This window comes from Coffea arabica, chromosome 1e (assembly GCF_036785885.1).
Source record: "Coffea arabica cultivar ET-39 chromosome 1e, Coffea Arabica ET-39 HiFi, whole genome shotgun sequence".
Taxonomy (NCBI): Eukaryota; Viridiplantae; Streptophyta; class Magnoliopsida; order Gentianales; family Rubiaceae; genus Coffea; species Coffea arabica.
This window is the reverse complement of record NC_092311.1, coordinates 7,939,711-7,966,244: the sequence shown is the minus strand read 5'-3', so window position 1 is coordinate 7,966,244 and position 26,534 is coordinate 7,939,711. Positions and strand designations below refer to the sequence as shown.

The 26,534-nt window shown below is 33.8% G+C and overlaps 2 protein-coding genes across 2 annotated transcripts; one reads left to right on the top strand and one right to left on the bottom strand.

Moving 5' to 3' along the window:
• Positions 1 to 16,161: 16,161 nt before the first annotated feature.
• LOC113737323 (non-structural maintenance of chromosomes element 4 homolog A-like) lies at positions 16,162 to 19,131 on the top strand. The gene is made up of 7 exons (XM_027264571.1): positions 16,162 to 16,294; positions 16,405 to 16,485; positions 17,767 to 18,016; positions 18,112 to 18,223; positions 18,388 to 18,595; positions 18,706 to 18,797; positions 18,904 to 19,131. The coding sequence occupies exons 1-7, from the start codon at positions 16,162 to 16,164 to the stop codon at positions 19,129 to 19,131; spliced, it is 1,104 nt and encodes a 367-aa protein (XP_027120372.1).
• Positions 19,132 to 20,232: 1,101 nt separating this feature from the next.
• On the bottom strand, positions 20,233 to 26,141 carry LOC113710994 (enoyl-[acyl-carrier-protein] reductase [NADH], chloroplastic-like). The gene is made up of 13 exons (XM_027234141.2): positions 25,910 to 26,141; positions 24,224 to 24,537; positions 23,182 to 23,291; positions 23,042 to 23,097; positions 22,859 to 22,943; positions 22,728 to 22,775; positions 22,041 to 22,115; positions 21,855 to 21,966; positions 21,688 to 21,739; positions 21,565 to 21,616; positions 21,430 to 21,487; positions 20,719 to 20,817; positions 20,233 to 20,625 (listed from the first exon to the last, which is right to left on the bottom strand). The coding sequence occupies exons 2-13, from the start codon at positions 24,498 to 24,500 to the stop codon at positions 20,471 to 20,473; spliced, it is 1,179 nt and encodes a 392-aa protein (XP_027089942.1). The 5' UTR covers positions 24,501 to 24,537; positions 25,910 to 26,141; the 3' UTR covers positions 20,233 to 20,470.
• Between the last annotated feature and the right edge of the window lie 393 nt (positions 26,142 to 26,534).

The following is a 26,534-nucleotide window of genomic DNA, read 5'->3' as shown; positions in this document are numbered from 1 at the left end:
ACTTGGTAGTGAAAAACTAGAAGAAGATGAGGTCCAGACCATAACATCCTCAAGATCAGGATAGAGTCGAGTTTGTAGAATTTGTTGTACTAAAAAATCCGGAAGCCACTGGCTCAACTTTTGTACAGTCTACCCATCTTCACCATAAAATTCCACCAGCAGCATATAAGGCAAATCAGACACCCCCAATAGCACTGACAAAGATTGATCAAAATACCAGTAATCAAACCAAAAATCAACAATCCTCTACCTAAACACCACCGAATTTTTGACTCTGCAAAATGTGCATATCCCCTCCAAATGATGCCAAGCAGGCGATGGTTGAGTTACAGATACCATTGACGGATGAAGGCCCTTAACGTATTTATCATATATAAAATGAGACCAAATCGAATCTTTAAAGCATAGACGCCACTAGAGTTTACAAGCCAAAGCTTTGGAAACATCGTCAAAACTACAAAATCCCAAACCAACTTTCTCCACCGAAAAACAAAGTTTTTCCCATTACACCCAATGAATTCTTAACGAATCTACGTCATGATCCCATAAAAAAAAAAAAAGCATTACACATTTTGCCAAGTTTAATAAAAAAACAACTTGGGGAGGCTAGAGGACTTGCAGTAAAAATAGGTACTTGTTTCATTTAAAATTGGAAGATATGAGGATAAAATCTTGTGTACCAATTTGATAAGAAAATTACTTTTAATAGGGTTACTAATAAGTACACTTTTATGCATAGATATAGGAAAATAACATTAGTACTTCTTACACCCAAACAAGTGCATGAAACCAACTTAGTCTACAAAGGGAATTTGACAAAGAAAATGAGAGGAAGATATTAGCAGTTAAGACCGAGATTAATGAATCTAAAACCATAATGTAGAATCAGCCAAGGTAGGGAAAACTAAGAAGAAATCAAATTTTCTAGTGAAAGCTAAGGTAGTAAGACAAGCTCTTAGTGCGAAGCAGTCTTTACTCGTACTTTATAGTAAAGAGATTTTGATGTCTACTAATGAGTTAGACCCAACTTTGTTGGGAGAGGTTGTGTCTCTTTTGCAGGAATTCCTTGATGTTTTCTCCAAACAGATACCAAGTGGACTGCCACCTATTAGAGGGATTGAACATTAAATTAATTTCATCCATGAAGCAGCCATTCCTAATCGGTCAGCCTATAAGAGCAACCCAGAAGAAATCAAGGAGCTTCAATGTCAAATTGATGAGTTGCTGAGCATAGGTTGGGCGAGAGGAAGCTTGAGCTCGTATGTAGTATCGATCATACTAGTGCCAAAGAAAGACGGACCATGGAGAATGTGCACCGACTGTCGAGCTATCAATGCCATCATGATAAAGTATCGTCACCCTATTTCTAACCTCGACGATATATTAGATGAGCTTTATAGTGTAGTAGTGTTCATTAAAATCAACTTAAAAAGTGGATATCATCCAATTAGAATCAATGAAGGTGATGAGTGGAAAACAACGTTTAAAAATAAGTATGGTTGTGTGAGTGGGTAATTATACCATTTGGGTTAACTAACGCACATATTACTTTTATGCGTTTAATGAATCATGTACTATGAACCTTCTTAGGAAAATTCGTTGTGGTTTATTTTGATGATATACTTATTTTTAGTAGTAACTTAGATGAACATCTTAGTCACCTAAGATCTGTGTTTGATGTACTTTGACAAGAAACATTGTACGCTAATCTCAAGAAGTGCATTTTTTGCACTAACCAACTTGTGTTTTTAGGTTTTGTAGTTAGTACACGGGGTATACTGGTGGACGAGAGTAAGATTAAGGCCATACAAGAGTGGCTAGTACCCAAGTCTGTGGGTGAAGTTCGAAACTTCCATGGACTTGCGATCTTCTATTGACAATTCATGAAGGACTTAGCACATTGGCCACCCCATTCACTATAGTTGTCAAAAAGAATAAGAATTTTGTTTGGGGAGAAGCTTAAAAATAGGCTTTCCAAACTTTCAAATACAAACTCACATGTACACTTGTTTTATCTTTACTTGATTTCAACAAAATCTTTGAAATTGAATATGATGCTTCAGGCATTGGAATAGGTGCCATATTGATGCAAATTGGGAAGCCAATCGCTTATTTTGACAAGAAACTCGACGGGACAACATTGAACTACTTAACGTTCAATAAAGAGTTCTATACCCTAGTTTGAACGTTGGAAACATGGCAGCATTACTTACGGCCTGAGGAATTCATGATTCACACAGATCATGAGTTCCTTAAATATTTGAATGTGCAACAAAAGTTAAGCAAGAAACATGCTAGGTGGATCACCTTTGTCGAATCATTCCCATACGTCATCAAGTACAAGTTAGGTAAGACAAATATTGTTGTCAATGCATTATCATGCAGGTATACCCTAGTCACTACTTCAGATGCTAAGATTTTAGGATTTGAATTTATTAAAGATTTGTACCAAAATGATGCTGACTTTGGCGTGATTTATGAATCATGTAAAGTACCTCACAAAGGTAAGTTTTTCATTGCCGAAGGTTACCTTTACCATATCGATAAGCTGTGTATTCTTATTTGCTCTATTCATGAGTTATTATTGAGGAAATCACATGATGGATGATTAATGAGTCATTTCGGGGTAACTAAGACCTATGCTATTTTACAAGAATATTTCTACTGGCCACGCATGAAAGGAGATGTGGAACGATTTGTTGACAAGTGTATCACATGCTGACAAGTGAAGTCTCAGGTATGTCTGCATGGTTTATGCAATCCATTGCCTATACCTAAGAAAGTGTGGGTAGATCTTTCAATGGACTTTATTCTTGGGTTACCTAGGTCTAGGAGGGGCAATGATTCCATTTATGTAGTCATTGATAGATTTTCTAAAATAGATTATTTTATTACTTGTCATAAGTCTGATGATGCATTATGTAGTTCATTTGTTCTTTAGAGAAATCATGAGATTACATGGTGTTCCTAGATCCATAGTGTCTGATAAAAATATTAAGTTCCTTAGCTATTTTTGGAAAACCTTATGATCTAAGTTAGGAACTAAGTTGTTATTCTTGACAACTAGTCACTTGCAGATTGATGGGCAAATAGAAGTAGTTAATCAAACTCTCTCTACCTTGTTGCGTGCAATATTACACAAAAATCTTAGGGCATGGGAAGATTACCTACCTCTTGTCGAATTTGCATGTAATCGTATCGTATATTTTGCTACTCAATATTTGCCATTTGAGGTTGTTTGTGGTTTTAACCCACTAATACCTTTAGATTTAGTGCCTTTACCTACTTCTAAATGATTTAACTTAGATGGCAAGAAAAAGATAGAATTTTTTAGGCAACATCATGAGAAAGTATGCTAACATCGAGAAGTGGACGATGCAATATGTTATCCAATCGAATAAAGGACGTAAGCACGTAGTGTTTGAACCAAGTGACTAGGTATTGCATCACCTGTGAAAGGAGTGATTTTTAGTCCAATGACACAATAAGTTGCTACCACGTGGAGATGGACCATTTCAAGCACTCAAGTGCGTCAACGACATTGCTTACAAGTTCAAGCTACCAAGTGAGTACAAAGTTAGTGTCACATTCAAAGAATTTGACTTGAGTCCTTTTCTTGCAGGCGATGAGATCAATTTGAGGATAAATCCTTCTCAAGGGGAGGCGACTGATGGAGTGTCACAAGCTGTCCAAGTCGATCGAAGTGCTCAAGTTGAACCCATGATTGTTCCGATGGATCCAATGACACATGCTTGAGCCAAGAGACTTAACGAGTCATTACAAGCTATGGTACAAGCTGTTCAAGACTCAATTGAAGTGCCTAACATGGTCAAAGGGAAGGACAAAGGGAACTCAAGTTTCATTAATCTAGTTCAAGTTGTGTGTGAAGAAGGAGAATGAAGTTTGAATTTTCCAAAATTTTCCAAATTTCTTCCATCTTATTATCTCGTTCATTATTTTGGGTTAAATTATTAACTAATAAACGGTCCAGCTTAGTTGCTTGGATCCATTACTACAAGTAGGATTTAAAGATTGGATTTAAGGGTCCAAGTTTTGCTTTAGTTTGTCTAAGTTTAGTTAGGATTTCTTATGTAAAAGACACAATAAAACCCATTGTTTCTTTCATCAATACACACGAATAATTTTCTAACAAATAACTTTGAGAGAAAGCTCTCTTGGCTCTATGAGCAACCTTGAATACTTTTGCACTTTCTTGGGTGGTCGTCTGACTTATCAATCAAGACATCACCCTTAATTGTGGCGCCTACTACCTTTCTTAAGATTCGCTAATTCGTTTGATTGTGGGTCAAGATTATATAGGAATTTTGCTACCAAAACTTGTGTCAATCACCAAAGGTCCCAAGTTTGTTGTTCACGAATTTTGATTCGTCAACGGGGTTTGTATCATGTAATACACAAACTGTTAAATTGATCTGAAATAGTCTTATCTATTACATTTATTCCTCACAAAAGGCTATGTTAATGGTGGATAAGGCTAGCTTGGTGACTTTATCAATTCCTGTTTACAATTTTACCAATCGAAAAAGTTATAGTGTAATTCTATCCTTGTAAAAGAGAAAAAAATCTAACAAGGGAAGGATGAGATTTAAAAATGAGGAGGGATGTAAGGATTGAAAACAACTAAGTGGAAGAGATAAACAATGTAAAGATCACAAACGTAACAATAAGTAAATAATAAAGGAAAAAATTGCAAACCAATTAACTACCCAACTCCTTTTGAACTTGTAGATTAATTCAAACAAACTTTTTCAAGTTGATGAATTATAATCACTCTTGTATACAAAGGAAGGTTCACCTCCTCCTTGCCCCGAACTCCACTCGGTCAAATTAGGAAGTTTTACTATCCATCAGGACAACCCTCGCAGAGCTACACTCATGAAGTATTCACTCACAAATGAAAAGCTTACAATGAACCTCACACCACTAAGACTACAAATCTTTCTTGGAGAGTATTTTCTCACTAAAATCACTCTAGATCTTTTGTATCTTCAGTGTACAAAAGTTATTTAAAGATTCTGTCCATGCTCTATTTATAGAAGACCAAGAAAGTGCTTCATTAATGTTTCCAACGGATAGAAAGTAGCTGAACAGTCAACTAGCCATTGGAGTATCGGATGTCCGGTACTCCTATTTTTTGCGTCCGACAGCAGGCAGTGAGTTTGAGAAATTTTCTTCAATTCTATCGAACGTCCGGTGCAAGCTCTTTGTGCGTCCGACAGCAAACAAAGAGATTTGAGAAATCATCTTGTTTCTATCGGACGTCCGGTGGAGACATATTCAGCGTCCGAAGTTACGCAATGATTGTCGGATGTCCGATCCAAGCGTCCGACAGCTTTCAGCAGCCTTTGTCCCTTTCAATTACACTTGATTTTTGAATCTGATTTGCTTCACAACTGAAAATATTTCTTGAAAAAATATTAATATTATCCATTATTTTGTAAATATAAAAAACTAGGGACCAATGTCAACATTCTCCCCCTTTTGATGATGACAAAACAATGGATGGAGGAAAGAAAAAGATTTTGCATATGAGTATAAACTCCCCCTCACTCATTGCGTCAAAAAATTTTATAAGCTCAGAACAACTCCCCCTTTCACATAACATCCATTTCTCCCCCTTTTTATTATCATAAAACTTCAATAATATTCAAAAATATCAAGAAAAGCTCAATTTAAAATATTAGAAATATCAAAAAAAAATTATAAAAAAGCATTATGAACAAGAATCTCATCAGTCTTATCAATATCTCCTACTTGTTAGAGTTAGCATGTGACAGCCCCACCTTCCCCTAAGGCGAACCAAAAGGGTTAGCGGACTGTCTGCCCAACTCTTGTCAGAACTAACGAGACAGTTAAACACAATCTAAAACGTTCTAGAAAATAAAAGCGCGCTTAAACGAATTAGAAAAATCACAAAACAAAAACGAAAATCGAAACCGAATATGAACATTGCCGGCCACATCATACTCCAACTCCTTAATTCGCTCGGCTTGCCTCTTATTGGCTTCCCTTAATTGGTTCACTTCGATTTTGAACCTCTCATTATCCTTTGCTAGCTCCTTCCTCTCCTTGACCACGGCCAAAACGACCGTATTATGATAGGTATAGATGTGGCGGCACTCACAACGCCGAAGGAAAATAATCAAATATATACTCCTCAAGTCGAAGATTTCTAACACGCCCAGACTAATTCAAATTTAGGCTCTGATACCACATGTGACAGCCCCACCTTCCCCTAAGGTGAACCAAAGGGGTTAGCGGATTGCCTTGGACATTTTTGGATCCAGCCAGTTGCTCTCTGGCCAGGAATCCGGCGGAAAATCCGGCCGGATTGTGACGTGACCGACACTGTTCATGTTCGATTTCGATTTTTGTTTTCGTTTTGTGATTTTTCTGATTCATTTGAGCGCGCTTTTATTTTTCGGAACGTTTTAGATTGTGTTTAACTGCCTTGTTAGTCCTAACAAGAGTTGGGCAGGCAATCCGCTAACCCCTTTGGTTCACCTTAAGGGAATGTGGGGCTGTCACATAGAATCATGTCTAACTATCCACATGCATTTCATGCCTCTTCTCATATTCTTTCTCACATAACAATCACTTTTCATGTGACCTTTTTGACAACAAAAATTACACATAACCAAAGAGTTATTTACATGAACAGGTTTAATAAATCTTACTTGTCTTCTCTTATAAATAGCAAATTCATTTACAGCAGAATTTATCTTCTTCTCATAAGTGCCAAAATGAGGTTTTGATTTATTACTTTGAAAACAGTTTTATTTTTTATGTTGGAGCAATTCATTTAAATTATCTATTCTTCTTTTCAAATCACCTTGTTCTTTTTTGAACATTTCACAAAGTCTTGTTTTTCTATCAAACTCAAAGTGTAAAATAGTCTCACTCTTTTTTAAGAAATCACTTTCAATTTTCAGTTTTTTGTTTTCTTGAAAAAGACATGCATTGTCCTGAAGAAAAAAGCTAAGTTTATGTTTTAATTCCTTATTTCTAGCATAAGATTTTTTCAAACTATCATGCAATTTTATAATAAAAGATTCAAGATGATCATCAGTTTCATCATCACTTTCAAATTGAGAGTTAGAAAATGTTACCCCATCATCTCCAATGGCCATAAAAGCCAATTGAGTGGATTTTTTTTTCTTTTCAATTTCACTATCGGAGTTGCAATCATTCCTTGTGAATTGAAAGTTGTTGAATCTTGATTTTCTTCTTTCTTTCTTCTTCACCATTGGACACTCACCCATATAGTGTCCAGGTTGGTCGCATTCAAAGCATTTATCAGTTTACTTTTTATTATACTCTTGTTTCTTTTTGTTTCTTCTGTTGCTGAACTGATTTGGAAATGAGTTGCTGTTTCCTCCTTTTCTGAACCTTCGTTTGTTGAGGATCCTCTTGAAATTTTTTGTGATGAGAGCTATATCACTGTCATCAACTTCTGCATCTTCTTCATCTAAGGAGGCAGAATCATCTTCATCTTGAGATGCCTTTAGAGCAATGCTCCTTCTTACTTTCGCATCCTTTTCCTCCTGCATTTTGGACTTAAACTTCAGCTCATAAGAGGTTAGAGAATTAATAAGAGATTCAATAGGCAAGAAATTTAGATCTCTAGCTTCTTCAATGACAGTCACTTTACTCTCCCAATCCTTGGATAAGGCATTCAGAATTTTTCTGTTTTTTTCACCTAGAGAGTATTGATTTTCCAGCACCTCTAAGTTCTTAATGAGGTCATTGAATCTACAATACATCTTATCAATATTTTCATGAGGTTCCATCTTGAAGGATTCATATTTTGTAACTAGAATGAACTTCTTTTGTTTTCTAATATTCTTACTATCTTCATGAATTTCTCTCAATTTATCTCAAATTTTCTTGGCTGACTTGCAGCTTTTGATTTTAATAGATTCATTTGAGTCTAAAACACAATATAACACATTCATAGCTTTCGCATTTAAGGTGAGATGAGTTCTATCCATAGCAGTCAGTTTATTTCTTATTTTTGGTTTAGATCTATGAGTATTTTCATCTATAAGAGAGACATCATATGAACCTTCACTAGTAATAAACCACAATTCAATATCAATAGATTGTAAAAAAATAATCATTCTTTCTTTCCAACTCACATAATTTGACCCATTAAACATAGGTGATCTAATGACAGAATGTCCTTCTAAAAATATGGCATTGTTGGTTGTCATTATTACTCCTAAGCTGATTGACCTTAATCTCAAGGAAACCAAGCTCTGATACCAATTGTAAGGATCGAAGACAACCAAGTGAAAGAGATAAACAATGTAAAGATCACAAACGTAACAATAAGTAAATAAAAAAGAAAGAATTGCAAACCAATTAACTACCCAACTCCTCTTGAGCTTGTAGATTAATTCAAACAAGTTTCTTCAAGTTGATGAATTACAATCACTCTTGTGTACAAAGGAAGGTTCACCTCCTCCTTGCCCTGAACTCCACTTGGTCAAGTTAAAAAATTTTACTATCCCTCAAGACAACTCTCACAAAACTACACAATTGAAAAAACTGAATCACACTTGAAAAGCTAAATGAAGATTACATAACTAAGAGTACAAATCTTCTTTTTGGAGTATTCTTACACTTGAATCACTCAAGATCTGATGTAGACTTAATGTGTAAAAGTTCTTTTGAAGTAATTGGCAATTCTCTATTTATAGGAGATCAAAAAATTCTTCAATTAATGCTGTCAACGGATAGAAGGCAGGTGAAGAGTCAACTAGCCGTTGGTGGTGTCGGACGTCCGGTACTCTGATTTTCTGCTTCCGAACGAAGACAGTGAGTTTAAGACATTTTCTTGAGATTCTTAGGACGTCCGGTCCTTCCACAATATACGTCCGAAAGTAAACTTGCAAATCCTTCTTCATTTCTTTCGGACGTCCGGTGCTCTCAGTGTATTGCGTCCAAAGTATCGGAACGTTTGTCGAACGTCCGGTACTGAAGTATTGTGTGTCCGATCGAGGTCAGTGATCATAGAAGACTTGGATTATTATCTTCGGACGTCCGAGTGTGAGTTCTTCATGCATCCGAAGTTACTCAATGGTTGTCGGCCGTCCGATATGGTCCTTTTGTGCGTTCGACAGCAATTTCAGCAATTTGTCAATCTTTGATCTTGTTTTGGTTTCAAGTCTTTGACCTTGTTTTTGTTCCAATTCCTGAAACAATCTCTTCAAAGAATATTAGTAACATCCAATTATTTTGTAATCATCAAAAGTTATGGACAAAAAGTGGATTTGAACCAAGGACGTCTAAGTCTTGATTAGTTTACAAAAAATTCTGATAATTTCCATAACCATAAATAAATACAAATGTTAGTTTCTTTTTTTTTATGTACAACTGTCAATGTTTTTTTTAATATAAAGGTACAGTTGTTACGATAAGATATTTCTAATATAAATCAATTTCTCAATCTAATCGTAACCTTATCCTTAAATTTTAGATGGGATTATTTTAGAAGCCTCCCTTGACGTTTCTAATAATGTCATTTGACACTTTTGAACTTTAAAAAATCTTACTTAACTTCCCTATTTTAAGCCTTTTATAAACTTTTGCAACACATTTTAAAATATAATGTTAAAAAAACTCATATTTTGAGATAGAGGGAGGGAGGGAGGAGGGAGAGAGAGAGAGAGAGAGAGATCATAATTTAAATTTGCCCCTTTGTTGTCTTTCTCTTTCTAGTACAAAAACTAGAATATATTAATAATAATTTAAAAATAAAAATGGAAAGCATAATGGTTCATTCTGATGGGACAAATTATAATACATTTTTAAAGTACAAAGATTTTATATTTGAATGCTCATTTGAGGGTTTTGTAAGCTACAAAAGTATTATTTTCTTTACTATAAAGTGTTTTGAATTAATTTAAAGAGTTCTCTACATTGTTCACATTTTTTTGAGTTTTTGAATTCTTTTTCCGAATGGATGGTGTGAAATATAAAATTATACAAAATGTTGAAAATTATACAAACTTGTTTGTGCCATTTCCAAGTTGTTGTAAAAAAATTATTTTCATTATTGTAAAATATTTCAAGTTATTTTTACGAGTATTGTAAGTTATTTATAATTTTAAATATATTTCTTGTCCAAACTAATGATACAAAAAACTATTAAAGGTTCTTTCGGCCCTATTATCAACAATTAAAGTTTGATTAAATAACCACATCAATCAAATTTACAAAAATTAAGAGATAAAATTAATGTGCTATGATAATTAGGAGAGAAAAATGTAGTTTTGATACCAAACTTTGACACATGAGCTGTTGTAGTCCCCAAATTTTGGGTTAAAACAAATTTGGTACCCAAATTTTCAAATTTCGAGCACATTTAGTATCCTTGACGATTTTTTTTTAAATTGCTACCGAACAAAGTCACGTGACAGTCACATGTCCAGCCACTATTGTATAAAAAAATGCCAAAAAAATCTCAAATGCCATTCTAATACTAAGTATTAAGTTTAAGGACTAATAATGTAATTAAAAAAACCTAAGGACTAAATAACATCACATGAGTCATTTAAAAAATAAAAGAAGAAGAAAACGATGTAAAACTCTGCCAAACTCATTTCTATCTGTGCTCCATCTCTCTCTTTTTCTATCTATGCTCCATCTCTCTCTCTCTCTCTAAAAGAAAAGAAAACCTATGAAATGAGTTTGGCAGAGTTTTACATCGTTTTCTTCTTCTTTTATTTTTTAAATGACTCATGTGATGTTATTTAGTCCTTAGATTTTTTTAATTACATTATTAGTCCTTAAACTTAATACTTGGTTTTAGAATGGCATTTGACATTTTGTTGGCATTTTTTTTATACAATAGTAGTCGGACATGTGACTGTCACATGACTTTTTCTGATAGCAATTTGGAAAAAAATCGTCAAGGGTACTAAATGTGCTCAAAATTTGAAAGTTTGGATACCAAATTTGTTTTTGTCCAAAATTTGGAGACTAAAATCGCTCATGTGTCAAAGTTTGGGTATCAAAACAGTATTTTTCTCTAATTATGAGACCACAAGAAAGGGAAATATTTAGAATGAGATCATATTCTCTCTCCCAAAATAAAATTTTTTAATATTATATTCTGAAAGTCGGGGATGCAAGTGAGATTTTTCAAGACTCGAAAGTGTCAAGTGATACTATCAGGATCAGAAATGTCATGGGAGGTTTTTGAAATTATCCTATTTTGCATATATCTTCCCCAAAAAAGTGAACGCTCGAGGCGTTGACTTGTGTCTCTGATTGTGTACACCAAACAGCTAGGACCAAACAGGGCCTTAGGGGGAATCTACAGCGGCCAATTCTGACACTTTATTTCTACTCGCGCAAAATAATTGGGTTGGGTATTTGAGTTTCTTAAGCGGGGCCCAATTATATTTGCAAAATTTGTAAAATTCGTGCGAGTCCCAGAACCCAATTCCACCCACTTGTAACTTTCCGTCCTCGCCACCAATAATAATTATCACAATTAGTCAAAAAATAATAATTATCACAAGCTTTTTGGATTTCACAAACTAAAATTAACTCTCGGACTTCTATGATAAGTAGATTCAATATTTGGGTGTAATTAAGTTTCATAAAAATGAGGAGAAAATGTTGAAAACATTAGACCAATTTTCATGTTTTTTTCTTTCCCTTGTCTTCAACCCTTCTTATAAAATCAATCAATTATATGCCAAGAACAATCCTCTCGCTATAGGAATTTAATCGTAACAGTACAGTAAGTTTAAACTAATTACAAACCTAAAGATTAGATGGGTCATAAATAGATAATTGAGTGATTAGTACCCAATTATATCCCAACAAATCAAAGAGTACCTTGAGTTAAATGATTGCTACTTTGTCACATCAAAAGCAAAACCATTCGCGAATGTTCTATTTATAAGTTATACTAGATTTTAACAGTACAATTTTTCAGATATGTTGCAATTCTTTGAAAATTTGAAATCATTGTTTCAAGTTTTTCTAGTCTAGCTCGAAAGAAGATTTTTCCTTGTTTGGATTGCAATTCTTTAAAGAAAATTTTTTGGGTTATTATCACTTTACCCCTTTAAACTATATCACTACTATTAGTTTACCCCCTAACATTATCTTTTAATCACTTTACCCTTATAAGTAATTCAACTCAACATGTTAAAAAATTTTGGACAAAAATACCATTTTATTTTATAGCATTACTACATTGTTGTTATCACTTTATTCGTTTAGATTATAGTGATACAATCACTTTAGTTCTTAACATTATTTTTTATGCATTTTACTTCATCATTAATCTAACTAGTATGGTCAAAAAATTTTAAATATATTTACCCTTTTTTATATATAATTAAAAATAAAAAAGTTGGAATGGTTATTCTTTCTTTTTTTCACTTTAAGAGATCGAAAAACATAAAAATAAAAAGGTTTTCTCAAATTTCTTTTTTTCACACTTATTAATACAAGGAAAAGAAAAAGAGATAGAAAACAAGAAGAAAGAAAATTAGATTTTGCAAAGAAAGAAAATAAAGAAAAGTCTAACATTATCGTATTACATTAAGATTGTCAATTTGGTAGTAAACAGAAAAGTGAAATAATTTTAAAATAATAAAAGTATTTAATTCTTTCTTATTTGTAATTTTTACTTTGATTTTTTTCTTGATACTAAAAAAGAGAAGAGCCACTCTAAATTTTTTATTATTTTTATTATGCAAAGAGGAAGGTATTTTCTGCTAAAATTTTTTAACTTGCTAAGTTGGTTTAATGATAGGATAAATTGCCTAAAAAATAACTCTAGGGGGTAAATTGATAATGAAACTATAGTTTATGGGTGTAAAGTGATAATAATTTTAAGGGTTAAACATGTCTTTTCACTTTAAGTAACAAACTCCGTTAAATTTGACCATTAGTATTGGGGGTAAAGTGATTAAAAAATAATGTTAAGGGGAAAAATTGATAGTGGCACCAAACGTTAAGGGGGTAACGTGATAATAACCTAAAATTTTTATGTTTCTTATGAACACATTTCTCAATCTTCTTTTTAACTTATATACATTAAATCGTTATAATACATTTTTTTTTATAAAATCTTCAAAAAAAAAACCCAAACAGCTTTTAAAAGTAATTGAACATTCCATAGTTCAGGTTCAAACATCACCTCTCTCTTCCAGAGTAAATTCCCAAAAAGAGTGACTTTTTAATCTAACTTCCCAAAGGATGGTGATTTTTTAGCCTCTTCCCAAAGGATGAAAAACGCATCCAAGAAATGCGTTTTTTCAAATAAAAATGCAATCTTCAAATGCGTTATTTTAATTTTCATAAGTTTATTTAAATAGGAAAAATTGATCAAAAAACGCATTAGTGGAATGCGTTTTTTGATACACTAGCAAACGCATTGCGGCAATGCGCTATTGATTAAGAAACGCATTAGATGGATGCGTTTTTCGTTTACCAATATGTACCACTTTTTTTCATTGCTTTGGATCTTGACTTGAATGCTTTTTGCGTTTATCAATATGTACTACATTTTTTCATTTCTTTGATCTTGACTTGGGTTATGTAAGGTTTTTTTTTTTAAAAAAAATATTATCTTGTTATTTTATCGAAGTTATTATTAATTTAGCTCACTAACACAAGTCAAGATCCAAAGAATTTGTTATTTCATAATTGTTATTAATTTATCTGGTATAGATTTCATTTCAAGTTTGCAAAAGCCTAAAAGGCTTTTGAACTTTGGATTTTACATATGCATGCACATATTTTGTATCTTAAATGTTGGTAATTTGTCTTAAAAACCGTAACACTTATTCTAAAGAAAATTTTACGATTCATAAAAAATTAATCCTACATGTTTAGTGTAAAAATATGATGGCCCAAAATGAGTTAGAATAATCACATATCTTGAAAACTTTAATCGAAAGGAAAATTACGGAACTCCTCTGAGGTTGCTGACACTAGCACTCACCTATTTGTAAATAAAATTAAAAATGCGATACACAAATATTTTTACGAATGGGAAACTAGTAGTTTTTGTATTTAATATAAATTAAGTATTTGAAAGTCGAAAAAAAATTACCCACAACATACCAGTTCTTTACGGGTTTCCTCCATTATATGAATAAAGTACTAGCTATTTATAAGCATTTTACTTTGAATCATTTAATTTATGTTAAATTTATAAATATTTAAAAGTAAAATTCAAAAAGTGTTACACTAATATTATTACGAAAGGGAAACTAGTAGGTTTTATATTTAATAAAAATTAAATACGTGAAAGTAAAAAAATAAATTACCAACTTTATACCAGCTCTTTACTGGTTTCTTTTATTACATGAAAAAAGTACTAGCTATGGGGGTAGGCATTTTACTATGAATCATATAATTTATGTTAAATACATAAATATTTGTAAGTAAAATTTAAAAAGTACTATATTAATATTTTTACGAAAGGAAAACTAGTAGGCTTTGTATTTAACATAAATTAAATATGTGAAATTTAAAAAAAAAAAAAAAAAAAGAAACTGCCCATAACATACCAATTCTTTATAGGTTTCCTCTATTACATGAACAAAGTACTAGCTATTGATGAGTATTTTATTCTGAATCATTTAAATTATCTTAAATATACAAATGGTTATAAGTAAAATTCAAAAAGTGTTACTCTCATATTTTTATGAAAGGGAAACTAGTAGATTTTGTATTTAACATAAATTAATTATATGAAAGTAACACTCACAAGTAATTTAATTATTTAATTAGTTACTTAATTTATTGACTAGAAACAAGTTTCTTTTGCAAAATTTGTTCATTAAGTTTCTCCAAATAATTAGAGTATAAAGGTAAATTTTCACAATGAGACTTTTTAAAAGAGGGATTGAAGGGTTCTTAGTACCGGGGACTGGAATAGACTCCTTAGATATGCTAAAAACTCATTTAGCAAATGAGTTTATTTACTAATAAACGCATTTCCGAAATGGGTTTTTGGGCCAAAACACGCATTCACTAAATGCGACTTTTTAAAATAGCGCATTCCACTAATGCGTTTTTGATCAATTTTTTCTATTTAAATAAAGTTATGAAAATTAAAATAACGTATTTGAAGATTGCGTTTTTATTTGAAAAAACGCATTTCTTGGATGCGTTTTTCATCCTTTGGGAAGAGGCTAAAAAATCACCATCCTTTGGGAAGTTAGATTAAAAAGTCACTCTTTTTGGGAATTTACTCCTCTCTTCCATTAACGAAAATGACCAAATATCTAGTGGCTAAATTTTCAAGTGACATGCCAAAAGAAAGTCAAAAAGGCATGGAACAAATTTAACTTTATGTAAACTTTTCGAATTTAATAGAAGAAGCGGCATTGATAAAATAAACTTTTAGAACCTAAAAAAGGAGCAATTAGCAGAACTCTGTAGAACTGTGTTCTTAAAGAAAGAATTACTGTGTGCACAACAAATATAAACCTTTTTAACCAAAAAAAGGAGAGACTAAAAGCCATAATACTTGTATTGCCTCATTATACATGTAACAATATTGCACAAATGCAATAGTAGTTTTCTTATACAAGGTTAATATTACAGCCTAAGATGTTAAGTTTTTTTTTTTTAAATAGCCATTTAGACGATCTAAACACTTAAGAGAGGAATGTTCAGAATAACTATACATGCCGACATAGCCCAAAAAAAAAATAGCTATAGAGTGCCAAAATCATTAACTTAAAATTTTTGTAGCAAATTATATTGGTTTTGATATTATCAAAACTAATATCGGAAAATTAAGAGACGCTTATAGTTAGTAGGGCTTTAAAACTTTAACCAACACAATCCTGTTTCAAATCTAAAACCTACTTCTTTTTTTATTACAAAAAAAAAAAACTAAAACCAGCACTAACTTTATTAATGTTTCAACCCTAAACGACACCTTCGTAATGATGCATTAGTGTCTTAGTAACTTGACTAACAAGCAAATTGCAGATTAGGAAATTTATTTATGTTAATGGCCGTGGGAGATGAAGAGTTTCCAAATATTAGCAGGAAAAGAATAACCTAATACGGGTAATATATAAATAGTTCTGTTATCTATATTTGTATTTATGTATACAGCGGATAAAGTGATCGCGACAAGCTAAAACAATGACAAGAAGAGACGGTTCTGTTGATCAAAATACTGACCAAAGTACTGAGCATAGTACTGATCAAAGGCAGTCTGAGGCCTTTCGCAGGGAAATACGTGCTGGTTATCATGCCATACATAATCGGATTAATGGTGAATTTTTTTTTTCATTTTTTTGGTCCAAGAATTTGTGATTTGTAATGGGTTTTCTCTTGAAGAATCGTGGGTCTGATACAGATTTTGGTATAAATATTGTTTTGTAGTGGGAAGAGATGAGATAGCAAGTGCAGATTCACCAATGTTTAAAACCATCGTCGGAGATGTGGAAAAGTTGCATCAGCAAGGTAAGACTTTTTTGGACCCCATCTCAAAATAGTTTGATCACATTACTTGTTTGTACTTATGAGGCGAAAGAAGCATAATAAGACAAAGAAACAGGACTAAGTGCTAGGATTTAGGTGAAAGGTCCACCTGTTCCCCCTTGATAGGAAGGGGACATATGACTTGTTTTTGTGTTTTAGTGGTTAGAGATTCTAAAGTGGAATGTATTGAAATTCAGTATTTAATAGATATGTTGATTTTTAATTGACTGGCAGGGTGGGGAATTGAATTCTTTTTTAGTCAAAGATCTTAGTTTTAAGTGAATAATTCGTTGATGACTAAGCAATCCTTTAATTATCAACTGTTTTCTGGTTAGATGAGGCCAAATAACTAATATTTTTAGGAAAAAGATGCGACCATTAAGACTTTGCCTAGCCATTACAATCTTCCCTTCTTTTCCTTAAATGGGAAAAAGACGAGTAACTTATCAATTGAACAATGCCTCTGATGCTTATAAGTGCCTTATTCTAAGTTCAAAAGGACAAAAAAAAAAGTACCAATTTACCCTGTGATTTAAGGGTAGATGGAAGATATCATACTAGTTTTAATTTTCTTGCATTGCAAAATTATCACCCTGTATTACTGTAACTGGCTGTTGTTTTGGACAATTTTACTCTCCTGTCAAAGAGAGGCCTTTTTTCTATAATGCAAGAAACCAAAATGGTTACAAGGGCATGTTGTTTTGTGTCTTGGCATTCTTGCTAGGTCATGTGCATGTTTTGATTCATCAAGATTTTTTGATCTTTCTTCATCGTAATCATCAAGAAATGAGGTGGGAAAAGAAATCAGGAACTAAGATTATTGGAAGCAGATTTTACTTTATGCGCTAACACTGTTTGAAAGTCGAGACTTAATTATTGTGATCTTTATGACTTTATTGAGGTAATTTTCAGGGTTTCATTCTGATTGATACACTTAACTAGGAATAATTTGTAATAAAGATGCAAAAGAATGATATCCTGTGTTCAACATTTAGTTGTCAGATTCTTGAAGTGCTGCTTAGACTATACACCATCTATGGAGTACCTTTTGTGAAGATTTTGTTTATTTTGCACCGTGTTAATAAAGCCATTATGAACTTGGTATCAGCTTTTACTAGTTTGCTGTTGCTTAATTCCCCTGTACAAGATCGTCACTTCTGCAACAGCTGCAACTCAAGTGTCTGAATTCTACTAGTGAAGTTGAATATCAGTAACTATGCTCATAAGCTCATTGTAATAATTCACTAATTATTTCATCTTCAGTTGTTAAACCAAGGGAGCAAGTTGCAGATGCACAGGTTATGCTTAATCTTACAACCACGTTGCTCACCTCGACTGAATCGCTTAGTCTTGGGGCATTCACCCCCGCAAACTTTGTTTCTTCACTAAAAAGACAGTTTGTGGAAGATTCTCAGAGAATACAATCTGGGAATTCTTCAAATTCAATCAGTTGGAAAGCTATTGGCCGTGCTGCTGCACATGTTTTCAAGCAAGGAATAGGATGTCGGACCATGTAAGTCTTGTTGAATCCTCAAGTCTCTGTATTTTTCTTCCTGTTTTGTCTTAATTTGTTCTAATCCGCTTTCAACTTGATTGCTGTTTTCTTAGTATTGGGCCAATGGAATTGATGTTTAAGCCACAGAAATGTACAGTTGTTAGAAGACATCGCAGGCTAATCGAGAAGGAAAAACCAAAGGAGATGTGGTTTCTTGCCTCCCTAGTCATCAATTTACAAAGTGTGTTATTTATGTTAGTCATTGTTGTTAAAAACTCTCGTTTTTCTTGTAAATTTCTCCCTTTTATTTCCAGAACAAGTTGGCGCGGACTCCTACATGAATTTTTGAAAGTTAATTGCTTCGACTTCACCTATTTTTCTTGCCACAGGTCAATTCAGAGGAGGAGACGCTTAATGATATGATTGTTGCAGTAATGTTTGGTGTCCTGAAGAAAAATAATCCTGTTAAGCTTGAGAATCTTATACTTAACAGGCATTCCTTTGCTCAAACGGTTGAGAATCTGTTTGCACTCTCTTTCTTAGTAAGAGATGGTCGGGTTTTCATGGAGGTGGATGAAAACGGCTCTCATTTACTTTGTAAGAAATCCCCCAAATATTTGTCGATTTAGAATTATTATAGAGTTTCATTTCTTTAACATTCAGAAAATGGCTTCACTCTTTTCTTCTATGTTTTTGCTCTTTTCCAGCTCCAAGAAATGCTCCCATTCGCCGTTTAGTTGTGAGAGGGGAGGTTAAATACAGCCACTTTATTTTCAGACTTGACTTTGCTGATTGGAAGGTACAAAACTGGAAATCTAATTGAAATTTATAGCTCTGCCTGGTTTCTATAATTGTTAGTAATTTTCGACGTTCTTCATTCCCGAAGATTCAAATTTCTGTTGCAGCTTATGATGGATTCAGTGCCAAGGGGTGAAGAGCTCATGCCACACAGGAAGTATGTGGACAATCCAGCTGATGAAGAGTTCGAAGAAGAGTTGGAGACAAAGAACGTTCAGCTGGCATTAGATACACCTCCACCACCAGGAGTATCTCAGGAAGAGTGTGAATTGAAAGAATTTGAAACGGCAGAATCTTCAAGAAAACGTCCGCAACTCCTACCAGAACAGAAATGACTGAAACTGGTCGTGCCAGCAACCCAACGTGCAGGAGAAAGCTATTCTGATGCACACAGATTTGGAGGAGGGGGGGGGGGGTGTGGTTTGTGTGTGTAAAGTAGCTCAATTGGCTCACCTGTTGAAGCATAACATGTTCTAATTTAATGTTATGTATAGCTTGAAGATCTATAACATACAATGTCCAATAGCTTTCATGGAGCAAGTTGTAAAAGTATAAAGCTTTTGCAATACATATATATCGCTAAAAGATGTTCCCATGTCATTATTGATCAAATATTGGCGCTGATGCCTTTCTATTTTTTTGGTGCTGAAGGTATAATTGAGTTGCCCATATAATCCAATTTATATTGGAAATTTCCAAAGTAATCCAAACTTTAAAATTCTTTCCGAAGTAGAGATTTTGCCCTTTGAAATAATAATTTTAAAGTCGCTATTTCAGATAGTAACTTTGAAGTCGCTATTTGAGAATGTGGCTTTAAATGGTTTATTTTAATCATAATTTGTCTCTAGTTTGCTTTGCTTATTTTAAAGTCATTTAAAGTCACCTTTTTAATAAGACTACTTTAAAGTAGCTATTTAAAAATGGTGGCTTTGACATCGTTCTTTTCAATGGCAAAATCCCTACTTTAAAAAGAATTCAAAAGTTTGGACTACTTTCACAACTTTTCAATAAATATTGGCTTATTTTGGCAAATACCCCCAAGTAAGTTGGCCATTCGTCATTAGACTTGTGTATTTTGTGATCTACCTTTAATTTCTTTGCTTTAATATTTTTTTCCCTCATGGTTGATCTTACCATATGCATTTCCACTTCTCACAATTTTTCCTGCCTATCATCTACTCTGTTTCGCAAGTTAAATGAAGCTCAACTTCAAACATTACTGTCAAATTTAATAAGAGTTTCAATTTTTACTGATTTAGATTTCATCAATGTGCTAATAAGCGAGACAAATACCCAACGAAGTCAAGGGTGCAATCAGGAGTTATCTAGTTCTAGAGGGATAGCAGACCGTTTGAGAGGAGTGCTAAAGCAAATGATGTTTGGATCATCGTCCATGTTTTAGTGTTTCTTGTGCTGGAATCAAGAGAACTACTACATCCACAAAAACCAGAAACAATCATCTTCTCACTGTCACAGAGTCCATGCAAGGTAGAAATTCTTATGAGAAAACTTACATCAGAAAAAAGTCTCAGCATAATACTCCTAACATTTAGATGAAGCCGGTGGTCAACCCACTGTTGGTTTTGACCCTAAGAATGTACAAAAGAAACTGAAGAGAGACTCTAATTCTTCAAGCTCCAAATCTACAAACAGGCCTCGGTCTTATTTATCATGTCAGGCATTTGCCTTTGGAATGTCAAGATCTTTGAATATAGGACTGTCAACTCCTACGCCCATTGCATTCAGACCATTGTCCACGTATATTACAGCACCAGTAATAGCAGATGCCAGTGGAGAAGCTAGGAAAGTAGCCGTGTTCCCGACCTCATCTGTGTTATTTGTTCTCTGAGTTTAGCATTCTAGATTTTGCAAGCAGAAGTGGACAAATGCCGCTAGCAGCAGAAGAGCATTCAATGGCTTACCTGCGGATAATTCTTTCTGGAGAGGTGCATTGGCTAGTGAATAATCGATCATCATATCGATGAAACCAATGGCTTTTGCAGCACGGCTTCTTAATGGACCTGGATAAACAACATTTTCAGTTAGCATAAAATAGAAGTGTATTTTTTATTAGGGATGGAAAGATATCAAAATTCATAAAGAGGGCAAAAAACCTTCGCTTCAGTTCAGACAAGTGAAGAACACACTTGTGGTGATGGTAAACTGTTTTTTGTCTTTAGAAATTAAGTTAAGGTTCCACTCTCTTTTGGTAATTTACGCCAAAAATAACTTGCAAATATGCAGGATCTTAACAAAATTTTGCACACATATAAAAAAAGTAAAAAATAAAAATAAAAACATATGTTGGACTGAGACTTGATTTTAAAAAATAAAAGAGAAAAGGAGCCTTGATAAACTAAATGGAGGCATGGCGATGATAACATCCCAATGTACTCTCGTATGCAGGTTTTTCACCTGGCTACCAAAGCAGCTTTTTACATAATACTGAACTAGTCTTAGTTTATTGAAACAGCCTTGGGTCCTCTGGTCACAATTCAAGAGCCAAATTGAAACACTTGCAGAATAGAGATGCATATCCACTACATAGTCTACTAAATTCTGTTTATCAGAACCACCAATATGAGAATTTAGTTTCCATTTTTAAGTATAATGCAGCAAATGGGACACAGTACCGGCAGATATTGTGTTGACTCTGACTTTATGCTTCCTCCCAGCTTCAAAAGCAAGTACCTGCATCACTCAAAAAAATCAGCTACAAGTATTAAAGAGTAACAGACGAATAATTCTAACTGGATCATATAACTCACTCTTGTGTCACTTTCAAGAGCTGCCTTCGCTGAGCTCATGCCTCCTCCATATCTGTGCATCTTAAAACTTTAGACTTGGTTTATTATGAAATTTAAAAAAGCCCCAGAAAGAAATATCAATACCCTGGAATGATCTTCTCAGAAGCAATATATGTCAGAGAAATGGAAGAACCACCTGTCAAAACAATAGCCAAGCTTGTGCTAAATGGGATATCCTTAAGAACTAATACAACTGTAAGAAAAGACTAATAAAGGATGTCAAGCAAAAGGGAACTCCATGAGAAGTATGCCTGGCTTCATAATTGGAAGGAAGTGCTTCAGTAAAGAAACATATGAATAGCTAGATGCAGAGATTGCTGCAAGATATCCCTTCCGTGAAGTCTCCAACAGAGGTTTAGTCACCTACTCATGGAGTATGACTCAGTCAGGTAATCTATCAAACAGTTACATATTTATAGTATGATTAAGTACCTCACCTCTGGCCCATTAGCAAGTGAGTGAACAAGAACATCAATGCTGCCAAAATCCTCTTTCACAGATTCCGCAACCTCCTGTGGAACATTAAAAACAATAATTCTTTTCTTTTCTTTTCAATTGAACAAGAATAACACAGCAAGATAGCTATTGAAACAAGTATCACACAAAGGATATGAAAGTTCAATAATATAAAGGGATATGAAAGTTCATAAAGTAGAATTCCTAACCAAGGAACTCCAATGTTTGACCTCTTTCTAGAAGGCAGAGAAAACCAACACAAAGAACAGGATGATAAAAACTTTACAATTAATACAGAAGCTGAGATGAAATGAAATACAGTTTGATATGTTGCTTCTTCTCTTTTCAAGGACAAAACACGAAGTGGATGGAATCTCAATAATTCGACAATGGTAATCGTAAACATGGTGGCCCTGTAGAGGTAGAGTATTACTTACTAATGCTGCAGTCTAGAATTTACACAGTATACTTTAAAGTTTTCCCTGAACATCTGGCATCTGAAACCATTTGGCTAGACCGATAAATTGTTCATGAAATTAGATTGATATCACACAGATTCTTTGAATGGAAAATATATCATCTGAAACCATCTGATCCAACCCATAATTAGTTCACAAGATCAAAATAAATTATAGAGTTCTTTGAGTGGCAAGATGCTCATCATGTACCTTGACAGTCCAATTACTGGAACCAGCATACCGCTTGTTTGCTTTTACCTGATTGAGATAACACCATAGAGATTTAAAAAAGTATTACAACATACAAACTTAAAGATGACCACCATATAATTTTAAATTACATCTTCAGGGACGTCCTCAGGGTTATCATAAACTGCATCTAGAGGATAAACTTTTGTTATCTCCAGTAGAGAACCATCTGGCAACCTGCAATTAAATCCTTCATTAGCATAGTCAAATGAAAAGGTGTTACCCTTGATTATTTAGAAAAGGAGCTGAAAAGAAACATAAGCTCTAAATCTTACACACGCGATTCATCAAATTTCCCACGTCGTAGACTTGTTTCAAATATGTTCAAGGCCTGAATAGCATATATGAAGAGGCTAAGAAACCTTCTAAAATAACTCCACACTGATACACTATGACAAATGTCAATCTGACTTACAGGAACCCAGGTTCCGACGAGAATTTCAGCACCTGCAGCAGCAAGAGATTTTGCGATTGCCCAACCATAGCCATTGTCATCAGCCACACCAGCAATAAATGCTCTTTTGCCTAGGGTGACAGTTTTTGCCATTTAAGCTAAATAAGATACATGCGGCATACTATTATCAAGAATTAAATTACCAAATAAATAAATGATAACCTTTTTATCAACTTCTGTTTAGGTTAACAAAACTTTTGACCCTTACAATTTGCCTATACAGTCCATTGAGGACTCTAGACGATCAACACATCATTAGAAAGGAAAAAAAGGAACAAAAAAAAGGAAAGAAAGAAAGACTGATCCAAGTCACAGGAATGCAAAGACATATATCATACCCATTCACACCAAATGATCTATTAACAGCATCCCAAAAAGCAACCTAACGTAAAAAATGAATTTACTTTTCTGTATGCAATTTGCAGGGAAATTGTTAGGTGCCACATTTGGCAGATGCCAAATACTACCCCTCTTATTTCGATAACTACCCATTCATCTCTCCTCCTATCAGAATTGATTATACATATTAACTATATTTTGTTGAGTGGGTATGAAAAGGTAGTATTCAGCATATGCATAATTTGGTTAAGATTTCAATACTTTGCAGAACAAAAACATCAAACAAAAAAAAAAAAAGAAAAAACTAGGAAAAGGTATGCATAAGACAAGATTAAGAAACAGGGGCATTTTCCTACTGATTAAAAAAAAATTGGTGATATTGATAGGTAACTCTTCGGTTCAAACCTCTAGAGACTTATTATGGTTTATCTAATTAAGGACGACAAGTATATTACCTTCACTGGAAGATTTTAACAATAAAATAAAGGCCAAAGAAGCAAGCTTTTCCAAAATGTTTTGGCTTTTGGAGCCTCCCTTGTACCATTATCTTCTAGATATCTTCTTTCCTTTCAATACCAACTTTTGTACAGATAATGCACATTACAAATACTCAACTGATATGCCAACTATTACCGATAAAAAGAAGAAAAAACAACATTTATACCTTTTAGGTTAAGTGATAGGCCCGATGACGACTGCTTTTCTCCAGCCTCAGACATTGCCTTCGTTACTATTCTCTCAGTTTTTGCAGAAGATGACATGAAGTTGCACTGGAAAAGTTGTAAAGATGATGTATGACAAGCACTTGAAAGTTTAATCCACGATGCTGCATTAGGGTCTGAGCCAACACGGCCAACAGCTTGCCCCAAAACTCTTCGAGCTGGGATAATAGAAGGTCTAGCTGCAGTCAACTGCAAGCTGCAAGCTGCAGCTACTGCCATTTTGAAAGAATAAAATCTTGCGAAAACAAACTGAGACCTGTAAAATATGCCCGAGTCGTAAGCAATCTGTTGGATACAGCATCCTGGATAGTGAACATATAACAGGGCAGTGATCCAAAAATGCCAGTGGCTTTAAAGATCTTTAGGAAACTAGAACTGGTTATTGTTTGACTCCTGAAAAAAAGATGTTGCAGCTGGGTTGGGAAATACAGAATAAACAAAACCTCAACTTTTGTCAACAACCAAGCTATTTGGCATACCCATGTCCTATTCTATTTATTTCTAGTAAATAGAACAGTAGACTCAGAGTTTCGTCCTCTTGCCTACTCATTCAATTTTTGGCACTTCAGTGCTGGATGCTAAATATTTTGATGCATATGATGTTATAACCTAATTGAAATCGCTCACACAGCAATTACATATGGGATATACCAGTTTATAGGAACTTGTCCAAAGCAGTCCAACTTAGCTCCTAGTGAGCCATTTTTCCTCCAGTATAACAAACTATAGCACATATGATTCTCATTTTGAACTTTTATATTGTAAGCAAGTCTTTACATTGATACTCATGACAACAAGCAACAAGGGTAACCAACCAAGGTGGCTAAGGATTGACGGTTGAGTAACTATTGTTCATTATTTTCTCTGGTGATCCTTCCTAAAAGCTATGCAACTCAGAATTCTGAAAAACTTAATAAAATTTAAACTTTAAGAAAGAATCCAAGGCATTTTCTGGCGTAATGAACCTACCCTATCAATCTTCTCTTGTTGCTTTGTTTTTCTCTCACTTTTGTGCCCCACTACATAAACTTTATTTCTTCATTCGCATAAATTTTATTTCTTCATTCGCACTAAAAAGCAATTTCTCACTTTTCATTCTTCTCTAATTCGGATCTTTCAAGATATGATTGCACCTATTTCCTTCTTACACAGTTATATCACATTTCTAATTTCGGCCAACCTAAACAAACCAAAATGCGACATAAATTTTAATTTCATTGTTTTAAAATTCACAATTAAAAGCAGTTCTTTTACACCGAAACACTAAGCTTCATAGTTAGAGACAAAGCACCTGTACCCTCCCCCCTCCACCTTCTCTCCCACCCTCTCCCCTCCCCAACTATTCTCAATCCAACATATAAGAGACTTACATTTTGAACAAATTAAGAAACTTCATCCCAGACAATGCAAAATAAAGCTAAATTTCAACAGAATGCAGAACTTTTCAGCAAAAATGATTAAACATACATGCACTAGAACAACTGCAGCTAAAAGCTGGAATTAAAAGAGGAAGAAAATCAAGATAAAACCCACAAAAATTCGAACTTTACCATTCTGAAATGATAGAAGTTAACCAAAATAAATATCACAAGATAAAATTAGAGTGAGAGGAGAAAAGAGGCTGAGACCTTAAACTGGTGGATAGAGCCAATGCTAACAGTTGATTCCTAGTAATTGTGAAAAAATATTGAAAAAGATTTGTGGGTTTGAAGCTGTTTTACTAGCTGGTGGTCACTTATCAGTGGCAGAAGGGTATTGATCTGTAGCTGTTGGGAGGCCTTGGATTCATGAGAGAGAGAAAGAGAGGAGAAGAGGGACTCAGAGAGAAAATATTTCTTTAAGGTTGGGCTAACAGTGAATAAGAGATAAATTGGGCTCACGTGTAGTTCTTATCTTTGATTTGGGCTTATATCTTTTGTTGAGAGCTTGCAACGGTCCAGATAATTGCATGTCTTGTCCTCTTAATTTTGACTAGTTTTGCTTTTGTCTTTGAATTTCAGGTGTTTGAGTTTTTTCTTTTTTTAACTAACCATTTATTTTTGAGGAAGTAACATGTTTCATTCCTTACATTTTGTAAAAATATTCTTTTCAACTGTCACTTTAAAAACGAAATAAATTTGATCCTAACATTTAAAAATTGAATCTATTACATTGTTGAACCCAACTTTCAATCTAAATCAAACCATCCAACATCCTACTAATAAACTTCAGGGATAGAATTGTTAGATCACTTGGTCAACTCCATCACATTCA

Excerpts from the sequence above, each read along its gene's own strand:
- LOC113737323 (XM_027264571.1), top strand. The coding sequence starts at position 16,162 with ATGACAAGAAGAGACGGTTCTGTTGATCAAAATACTGACCAAAGTACT. Across the intron at positions 18,224-18,387 it reads TGTGGTTTCTTGCCTCCCTA|GTCAATTCAGAGGAGGAGAC; the intron begins GTCATCAATTTA and ends TTCTTGCCACAG. Across the intron at positions 18,596-18,705 it reads AAACGGCTCTCATTTACTTT|CTCCAAGAAATGCTCCCATT; the intron begins GTAAGAAATCCC and ends GCTCTTTTCCAG.
- LOC113710994 (XM_027234141.2), bottom strand. The coding sequence starts at position 24,500 with ATGGCAGTAGCTGCAGCTTGCAGCTTGCAGTTGACTGCAGCTAGACCT. Across the intron at positions 23,098-23,181 it reads TCGTCGGAACCTGGGTTCCT|GCCTTGAACATATTTGAAAC; the intron begins GTAAGTCAGATT and ends TATGCTATTCAG. Across the intron at positions 21,740-21,854 it reads CCTTCCAATTATGAAGCCAG|GTGGTTCTTCCATTTCTCTG; the intron begins GCATACTTCTCA and ends TTGTTTTGACAG.